At 52.2% G+C, this 10,224-nt stretch overlaps 1 protein-coding gene across 1 annotated transcript in view; it reads right to left on the reverse strand.

Annotated features, from left to right (window-relative positions):
* Positions 1-9,315, reverse strand: part of PI4KB (phosphatidylinositol 4-kinase beta) — a 28,734-nt gene extending 19,419 nt beyond the window's left edge. Inside the window, 3 exon segments of the mRNA XM_066206922.1 lie at positions 3,325-3,369; positions 5,651-6,551; positions 9,002-9,315. Of these exon segments, the coding sequence (XP_066063019.1) occupies positions 3,325-3,369; positions 5,651-6,517 (912 nt within the window). The 5' untranslated portion in view covers positions 6,518-6,551; positions 9,002-9,315.
* Positions 9,316-10,224: the final 909 nt, after the last annotated feature.

A 10,224-nucleotide genomic window follows, 5' to 3' on the forward strand; every position in this document is an offset into this window, starting at 1 on the left:
CTGCCCTTCCCTTTTCCCGCCCTTCCCTCTTCCCGCCCTTCCCTCTTCCCGCCCTTCCCTGTTCCTGCCCTTCCCTGTTCCTGCCCTTCCCTCTTCCTGCCCTTCCCTCTTCCCGCCCTTCCCTCTTCCCGCCCTTCCCTTTTCCTGCCCTTCCCTTTTCCTGCCCTTCCCTCTTCCCGCCCTTCCCTCTTCCTGCCCTTCCCTCTTCCCGCCCTTCCCTTTTCCCGCCCTTCCCTCTTCCCGCCCTTCCCTCTTCCCGCCCTTCCCTCTTCCCGCCCTTCCCTTTTCCCGCCCTTCCCTCTTCCCGCCCTTCCCTTTTCCCGCCCTTCCCTCTTCCTGCCCTTCCCTCTTCCCGCCCTTCCCCGTTCCTGCCCTTCCCTCTTCCCGCCCTTCCCTCTTCCCGCCCTTCCCTTTTCCCCGCTTGCTCCTTTTCCCACTTTGCTTTCCCTCTCCCCACTTTTCCCTCTCCCCACTTTTCCCTCTTCCTGGGAATTCCTGGGAATCCCATCCCTCCCCCAGCAGAGCAGGACCCCAGAGGGTTTTTCCTTCCCCCCGGAATTCCAGAGCCGATGTTCCCGCTGGATTCCTGGGATTTGGGATCATCCCAGAATCCCGGGATTTGGGATTATCCCCCTGCCCCTCCCCGCTCTCCCAATCCAAAAACCCCGCACGGAATTCGAGATTTCCCTTTGGATGCAGCGGCCCCTCGCCACACCGATCCCAAATTTCCACTCCACATTCCCAAAAGAAAAAAATCGGGAAGAACTGATTGCTCTTTTTTTTTTTCCGGGATCATGCTGGAAAAGGCGCATGCAGAAAAGCCACGGATCGGGGGGGGAGAGAGAAAAGCAACGGAAAACGCCGGAAAAATCGGGAATTTCGCCGAGCAAGAAGGGAAAAAGATCGGGACAAATCAAGGAAAGAAGGAGGAGGACGGGAATTCCCAGCTGGGAATCCTTTGGATTTGTAGTCCATGGCTAAAAATTCCCTCAGGAATTCCAGGAATTCTTGGCTTTCCTGGCTCCAGGCACGGGAGAAATATTCCAGAGGTGCCAGATCCCGGCTGGATCCCAAAAATTCCTTCAGCTCTCCATGGCTTGAATCCCATTCCTGCAAAAACCCCGGGATATCCCAGGGATGCTTCCCGGATTTTCCAGTGGTTCTGGTATTCCCGATCCTCCCATCCAGGTTTTTTTTTTTTTTTTTGTGGAGTTTGTCCCCCTGGGAAAAGCGGGAAATTCCCAGGGGAATTTGGGAATTTGGGATCAATCCAGGGATCAGCCCCGCCTGGATCCGGAGGAGTTTTGGATTCCTGGTTTTCCCAAGGATCCCAAAAACGCTTCCCAAGGATCTTCTCCCAACCTCAGGAATATTCCAGGATCCCTTGGGAGCCTCTGGAATTCTGGGTCCGGTGGGAAATCTTGGATCTTCCAGCCGGAGGAGTTGGGAAATTCCATCCCATTCCAGAGGGAAATTCCAGAGGGGAATTTCCTCTTCAACCCAGAGGGAAAATTCTTCTCCATCCCATTCCGAAGGGAAATTCCAGAGGGAAATTCCTCTTCTTCCCATCCCAGAGGGAAATTAAACCCATTCCAAAGGAAATTTTCTTCTTCATCCCATTCCAGAGGGAAATTCCAGAGGGGAAATCCCGAAGGGAAAATTCCTCTTCATCTCATCCTTTTCCAAATGGAAAATTTCCTCTTCATCCCGTTCCCAAGGCAAATTCCAGAGGGAAAATTCTTCTTCTTCCCATTCCGGAGAGAAAATTCCTCTTCCCATTCCAAAGGGAAAATTCCTCTTCCCATTCCAGAGGGAAAATTCCTCTTCTTCCCATTCCCAAGACAAATTCCAGAGGGAAAATTCCTCTTCTTCCCATTCCAAAGGGAAAATTCCTCTTCTTCCCATTCCAAAGGGGAAATTCTTCTTCTTCCCATTCCAGAGGGAATTTTCCTCTTGATCCCATTCCTCATGCCAGCATTCCCACGGAATCCTTCCCATTCCAGCAGAACATTCCACAGGGAATGAGGAATTCTCCCAATTTTCCGTCGATTCCCGAGAAAAAACAAACCAAACAAACCCGGAGAGGAGCCCTTGGCTGGGCTGGGAGGAAATCAAGGAATTCCTGGAATTTTGGGTGGGAATTCTGGCCTTGGAGCTCATCCCAAGCATCTCGTTATCCTTAAAAAAGCAGCAGGATTCAGGATGAGCCCGAAATTTGGGAGCAAATCCCAAAATTCCCAAATCCGGGAGTGGGAAGGATCCTTGGGAATTCCCAGCAGGATCCAGGAATTCCAAGAAAAGCCAAAAAAAAAAAAAAAAAAAAGGTGGAAATTTTTTTTTCCCAAAAAATTCCAGTGCTGGAGGAAATCATGGACTACACAATTCCCACTGGGAAAAGAGGGAAAGATCCCAAAAAAAAGGGAGGAAAAAAAAAGGGGAGAAAAGGCTCATTCCAGAGAGAAAAATCAGGGAAAACGCCGGGATTCGATTGGAATTTTCATGGGGGGAAAAAAAAAAAAAGGAATTAAAAGAACGAAATCAAGGAATGATTGGTGGGAAAAAAAAATATGGAAAAAACCAAACAAAATTTTAAAAAAAGCAAATTTTGGGAGCCAAATTCCGAGGGAAAAAACAGCATTTCCTCTTCCACCTGCAAGGGGAAAAAATGGGAATTTCCTCATTCCCAGATGGATTTGGGGGAAAAAAAATGGGAATTTCCTCATTCCCAGATGGATTTGGGGGAAAAAAATGGGAATTTCCTCATTCCCAGATGGAATTTTAGGGAAAAAATGGGAATTTCCTCATTCCCAGATGGATTTGGGGAAAAAAAATGGGAATTTCCTCATTCCCAGATGGAATTTTAGGGAAAAAATGGGAATTTCCTCATTCCCAGATGGAATTCTAGGGAAAAAAATGGGAATTTCCTCATTTCCCAGATGGATCTTTAGGGAAAAAATGGGAATTTCCTCATTCCCAGATGGATTTGGGGGAAAAAATGGGAATTTCCTCATTCCCAGATGGAATTTTAGGGAAAAAATGGGAATTTCCTCATTCCCAGATGGATTTTGAGGGGGAAAAATGAGATTTTTTTTTCCCCTGATTTTATCCAACTGGAAGGAATTTTCCCGGAATTATTTCCGAGGAACAAGTCGCGGTGAACGATCCTGGGAATTTTTCTTGGGATTTTTTTTTTTGGGGGGAATATTTGAGGAATGCTGGGAAATTCCAGAGGTGGGAAGGTGGAAACGGAGGAAATGCTGCCAGGGGGGAGAGGGAAAAACCTCTGGAAAAAAACAACAACAAAAAAACCGGGATAAAACTTACGGGAGCCAAGGATTTCTCCAGGCTTTCCGTACTCGAGGAGAATTCCTGGGAAAAAGCAGGAAAAAAACAAAAAAAAAAGGGAATTTTGGGGCAAGTTTTTTCCGGGGAATTTTTTTCCGTAGGAAAGAGAGGAAGGAGGAAAGGGGGAAAAAAAGTTTAACTCCGGGTTGACTTCCAGCAATTCCCAAAGTTTTTGGGTTTTTTGGGTGTTGTTTTTTCGGTTCCATCCCCTTGGAATCCCTGGAGCAATTCCAAGAATCCCAGCGTCGAATTCCCGGGATTCTCAGGATTTTCCAGGTTTTTTTCCTCCTCTCTGAGATTCGTTATCCCACCCCTGGAAGGACAAGGACGGATCCAGCCCCGAATTCTTTGGATTTTCTCACCTTTTCCATCACCAAATCCACGTGTTGGGTTTTTTTTTTTCCCCCTAAATTCCCGCTTATCCCGAATTTCACCACGGAAACGATCCCAAAAAATTCCCCAAAATCCCCATTTTTGAGGCCTTTTCCTTTTTTTTTTTCCCCTGATTTATCCCAAACTTTTCCTGCCACTCCCACATTTCCCTCCGAGCTCCATCCCAAGGGATTCCCATCCCATAATATCCCGAAATTCCAGCGCTGGGCGTCCATCAATCCACGATTTTGGATTTTCCAAAAAAAACCAAAAAAACCCCACAAAAAACCCTGGGAATTTTGGGGCAAAAATTCCCCAAAAAAATTGGGACAACCAGGTCTGGATCGCACCTGGAGGGAAAATCGACGGGAAATGATCCCAGAATTCATCAGGGAAGGGAAAATGGATGGAAAACGATCCCAAATTTCCCCTCCCCCGGGGAATTCTGGGATCGTTTCCCATCCATTTCCCCTCCCCCGGGGAATTCTGGGATCGTTTCCCGTCCATTTCCCCTCCCCCGGGGAATTCTGGGATCGTTTCCCGTCCATTTCCCCTCCCCCGGGGAATTCTGGGATCGTTTCCCGTCCATTTCCCCTCCCCCGGGGAATTCTGGGATCGTTTCCCGTCCATTTCCCCTCCCCCGGGGAATTCTGGGATCGTTTCCCGTCCATTTCCCCTCCCCCGGGGAATTCTGGGATCGTTTCCCGTCCATTTCCCCTCCCCCGGGGAATTCTGGGATCGTTTCCCGTCCATTTCCCCTCCCCCGGGGAATTCTGGGATCGTTTCCCGTCCATTTCCCCTCCCCCGGGGAATTCTGGGATCGTTTCCCGTCCATTTCCCCTCCCCCGGGGAATTCTGGGATCGTTTCCCGTCCATTTCCCCTCCCCCGGGGAATTCTGGGATCGTTTCCCGTCCATTTCCCCCAAAGGAGCTCTGGGATCCATCCCAAGCCCCCGGAGATCCCTTTCCCAACAGGATGAACTCTAACGGAATTTCGGGATGAATCCCAAGGAACGACCAGGGGAGTTTCCCGGTTCCCTGAGCCTCGGAGCACCACTCCGACCCCGGAGGAGCTCTGGGATCAATCCCGAGGAAAAACCCCGACCCTGGAAGAGCTCTGGGATCAATCCCGAGGAACAGCCCCGACCCTGGAGGAGCTCTGGGATCAGTCCCAAGTTCCCTGGAGATCCCTTTCCCAGCGGGACGAGCCTCGGAGCACACCCACAACTCCAAAGGAACTTTGGGATGAATCCCAAGGAACGACCACAACCCCGGAGGAACTCTGGGATGAATCCCAAGGAACGACCCACGGAATTCCCACTCGGAACGCCTCCCGAACCTTCACCTCCTCCTCGCTCTGCACCTCGGGATTGCTGCCTTGGAGCACAACCACAACCCTGGAGGAACTCTGGGATGAATCCCAAGGAACGACCACGATCCCGGAGGAACTTTGGGATGAATCCCAAGGAACAACCACAACCCCGGAGGAACTTTGGGATGAATCCCAAGGAACGACCACGATCCCAGAGGAGCTCCGGGAAGAATCCCAAGGAACGACCCACGGAATTCCCACTCGGAACATCTCCTGAACCTTCACCTCCTCCTCACTCTGCACCTTGGGATTGCTGCCTTGGAGCACAACCACAACCCTGGAGGACCTTTGGGATGAATCCCAAGGAACAACCACAACCCCGGAGGAACTTTGGGATGAATCCCAAGGAACGACCCACGGAATTCCCACCCGGAACATCTCCCGAATTTTTACCTCCTCCTCGCTCTCCACCTTGGGATTGCTGCCTTGGAGCACAACCACAACCCCGGAGGAGCTCCGGGATGAATCCCGAGGAACGACCACGATCCCAGAGGAGCTCCGGGAATAATCCCAAGGAACGACCCACGGAATTCCCACCCGGAACATCTCCCGAACCTTTACCTCCTCCTCGCTCTCCACCTTGGGATTGCTGGCCGTTCGTTTCAGGTTGCTGCTGAGGCTGATGGACACGGTGGCGTCCGACTTGGACCTCTGGTGAGTCCGTTTGGACGGCGACAACCCCGCGTCAACGCCGGCGCCGGGACCGACGCCGACCGCTTCCCTCCTCCTCCCGGCCGGCTTGAGCTCGTCGGAGAGGATGAGGCGGCGGAGCTTGGTGCCGCGGGAGTGGCGCTGCGCGGAGATGTGCATGTCGGAGGAGTAGGCGCCCAGCAGCAGCGCGCAGCGCAGCGAGAAGTCGACGCTCTGGCGGCAGCGGTGCACGATGTAGGGCTTGATGGCGTCGCCCACGTCCTCGTCCATGTGGATGTACATGTTGAGCAGCTGCGGGAGGTAGAAGTCCACGTCCTCGTGGCGGAAGCAGAAGAGGCGGTTGCCGATGTAGGCCTGCACGCCGGGCTCCTTGGAGTTGTACAGGTAGGAGATGGCCATGGAGATGTCGAAGAGCTTGGATTCGAAGAGGCGGAGGAGCCACGACTGCTTGGCTTGGTGCTGCCGCTTCCTGGCCGTCCTGGAGGAAGGGCTGGAGGTCTCCTCTTCTTCCTCTCGGATGCCGGATCCCGGCGGGTCGTCCAGGCAGCGGATCTGGCAGCTCTGCCCGTTGGGGACGGGCTCGGCCGAGTGGTGGAGCTGCTGCTTGACCTTCTCCAGGACCTCCTGGCAGGCTTTCTTGGCCACCTCGGGGTCGATGAGGGGCAGCTCGCCCACGCCCTCCGTGATGACGCTCAGGGAGGAGGAGGACGACGACGACGCGGCGGCGGCGGCGTTCCCTGGATCCGGCGGGAGGGTCCCGGCCGGAGAGTCGCCCATGGTGGACGGGGGAAGGGGCGGCGCGGGCTCAGAGCTGGGGAGAGAGGGAAAAAAGATGGGATCAGGTTGGGAGGAAAGCAGGAGAAAATCGGGATCAGGTTGGGAGGAAACTGGGGAAAGTTTGGGAGGAAGTTGGGAAAAACTGGGGGAAAGAACTGGGAAGAAGTCGGGATGAAGTGGGATGAAATCGGGATGGAGTTGGGATGAAATTGAGGAAAAAAATCGGGATGAAGTGGGGATGAAACTGGGATGAAGTTGGGATGAAATTGAGGAAAAAATCGGGATGAAGCTGGGATGAAACTGGGAAAAAACTGGGATGAAGTTGGGAAAAAATCGGGATGAAATTGGGAGAAAGTTGGGATGAAATCATGGAAGAATCGGGAAGAAGTTGGGATGAAATTGGACGAAGCTGGGATGAAACTGGGAAAAAATCGGGATGCAGTTGGGAAAAATGGGAAAAGTTTGGGAGGAAGTTGGGAAAAACCGGGGGAAAAAACTGGGAAAAAGTTGGGATGAAATGGGACGAAATCGGGATGAAGTTGGGATGAAATCGAGGAAAAAATCGGGACGCAGTTGGGAAAAAACCTGGGAAAAGTTTGGGATGAAGTTGGGAAAAACTGGGGAAAAAATTGGGAAAAAATCGGGATGAAGTTGGGATGAAATTGGAAGAAAGTTGGGATGAAATCACGGAAGAATTGGGAAGAAGCTGGGATGAAATTGGGAAAAATATGGGAAAAATTGGGAAGAAATAGGGAAAAAAATTTGGATTAGGGGTGGGATTAAAGAGGAGGAACAGAGGGGCTCAGGGCTGGAAAAACAGGAAAAACATTTCTCCTTCTTTTTTTTCCCCCAAACCATTTTCCCTTCTTTTTCATCCTCTTTTTTTTCCCAAAAAACCATTCTCCTTCTTTTTTTTCCCCTTTTTCTCCCCCCAAAAACCATTTCTCCTTCTTTTCTTCTTTTTTTCCCCCAAAAAATTTTCCTTCCTTTTCTCCTTCTTTTTTTCCTTCTTTTTTTCCTCTTTTTCTCCCCCCCCAAGAAATCCCAGCCACCCAAATCCTGATCAAAGTCTGAGAGTTTTGCTCCGTTCCCAGCGCTCCAAATCCCACATTCCTGAAATTTTTGGTGCCTCTTAGATCCTAAAAAACCCCACAAGAGCCGGAAAAAAAAAAAATCTTAGTTTTCAACCAATCCCAAAGAAACGGGGGTGGAAATTCGGGATTTCGAGCTTTGCCACAATTCCCATCCGTGTTTTATTCCCCACATCCCAGATTTTCCCCTTCTATCCCAGGACACGAAAATTCCAGGGATTTCCTTCCTTCCCGAAACTTAAATCATCCCCCCAAAAAAATAAAATAAAATTTAAAAAAAACCTCAAAACTTTTTCCCTCTTCCCACAAATCCCACAGGATTCCTGGAACAATCCCAAAATCCTGGAATTTCCTCCTCCCTGCGGATCAAATTCTGTATAAAAATTCCCATTCTTTGAGGTTTTCCAAGGGTTTTTTGGTTTGTTTTTTTTTTTTTTCTTTCCCAAATGTTGAGGAAAAACGGGAAAAGGCAGGGAACAAAAACCCAGGAATTCACTTTTATTCCCACTTGGATTCCAAGGGCAGCTCCTGGGCTGATCCCAAGCGTGGACCCTGAACTGTGGGATGATAAATTAGCCAGGAAATCTGGAGCAAGGATCAGCCGGGAATCCCAGGAGCAGAAATCCCCCAGGAATTCCAGAAATTATCCAGGAATTCCCAGAGGAGAAATCCCCCAGGAATTCCTGGAGCAAAACTTATCCAGGAATTCCTGGAGCAGGGATGGATCACCCAGGAATTGCAGGAGAAGGGATCAACCATCCAGGAATTCCAGGAGCAGGAATTCCAGGAGCGGAGCCCTGAAATCCCACTCAGAATTCCAAGGCAAGAAACCAGAGATCATTTCCCGGATCGCATCCACGGGATCCACGGGATCCACTCCCGAAACTTCACAAAACTCATCCAACACCGGGAAAAAAAAAAAAACAACAAAAAACCCTGGAAAATCCCTTTTCCCACCCAGTTATTCCCTCCTGGATTACAGGGAAGCCGAGGCAATGACGAAACCTCAATTATTTCTCTTTATTCAACTCCCCACCAACTCCAGCCCAAGTTTTCCAGGGAAAAAACATTTCCCGACCGGGGGGGGGGGGGGGGGTGGCCGAGCGACCCTCGGCAATCCCGGCGGAACGGGATTCCTGGAATTTCAGGAGAGATTTATTTTTTTTTGGGGGGGCCAATTCCAAAGCTCCCGGAGACACCGGATGGGAGAGGGGGAGGGAGGAAAAGTTGGCGAATCCTCCCGAGGAGGGGAGGAAAAAACAAACCAAACAAAAGCGGCTCTGGAAGGAGAATTGCGCCACTTCCCCCCCGCCAGGAGAGAGAGAGAGGGTTTAGGAAAGGAAGAATCCCTGGAAAAGCCAAGAGGGAAGATTTTGGGGGATGATAACGTTACCTGGAGCGCTGCCATCCCGCGAGGCTCCGCTCGGCCAGCCCGGCCCTGCGGCCGGCGCGGGCGGCTCATCCCGGTCACTGCCGCCGCTGCTGTTGGGAGTGGAAGAAAAAAAAAAAAAACAACAACAACACCAAAAACCCCTCAGATAAACCAGCGAAAAATCAACCCCGAAAATCCTGCCCCCAGTGGGGTTTTTTCTTTTTAAAAAAAAAAAGGCCGATTCCCTGCGCGGCGGCTGCGCCACGAAGCGCCGGGGGAGAGGCCGCGGGGGGAAGCAGCAGCAGCAGGAGGAGGAGGAGGAGAAGAGGCCGACCACGGAGCGGGCCCGGCGAGAACCGGCCTGAGGGGGCCCAGCCGGGCCGGGGCTTACCTCGGGGAGGGAGCGGGGAGGAGCGGGGCGGCGGGGAGAGCACGGCAAGGGCGGCAAGGAGGCGGCGGAGCGGCGGGGCCGGCGCCGCGGCGGGGCCGGAGCGGGGCCGGGGCCGGTGGCGGAGCGGGGCCGCTCGGAGCCTCCCCAGGCCCGGCCCGGCGCCGCCTCCCGGGGCTGAGGCGCCGCCACAGCGCCCCCTGCCGGCCCGGCGGAGCGCCGGGAGGCGGCGTGGGTGACTCCTTATATGGATGTGCGGGCGTGGTTTGCGTGCTAGCATGGGCGTGGTCTGAGCGCGGAATGCGGTGGGGGCGCGGTTTGAATGCTAATAGGGCAGTGGGGCGTGGTCTGATCTGGGGGCGCGGTTTATTCAGCTTATATGAATATATGGGCGTGGTTTCGACGCTAATATGGGCAGTGGGGCGTGGTCTGAGTGCGGAATGAGGTGGGGGCGCGGTTTGAATGCTAATAGGGCAGTGGGGCGTGGTCTGATCTGTGGGCACGGTTTATTCAGCTTATATGAATATATCGGCGTGGTTTGAATGCTAATACGGGTAGTGGGGCGTGGTCTGATCGGGGGGCGCGGTTTATTCCGTTTATATGAATATATCGGCGTGGTTTGAATGCTAATACGGGCAGTGGGGCGTGGTCTGATCTGGGGGTGTGGTTTATTCAGCTTATATGAATATATCGGCGTGGTTTGACTGCTAATACCGGCAGTGGGGCGTGGTCTGATCTGGGGGTGTGGTTTATTCAGCTTATATGAATATATCGGCGTGGTTTGACTGCTAATACCGGCAGTGGGGCGTGGTCTGATCTGGGGGCGTGGTTTACTCTCATATGAATATATCGGCGT

Source organism: Chamaea fasciata, unplaced genomic scaffold (assembly GCF_029207755.1).
Source record: "Chamaea fasciata isolate MVZ Bird 193981 ecotype frontalis unplaced genomic scaffold, bChaFas1.0.hap1 SCAF_31, whole genome shotgun sequence".
Classification (NCBI taxonomy): Eukaryota; Metazoa; Chordata; class Aves; order Passeriformes; family Sylviidae; genus Chamaea; species Chamaea fasciata.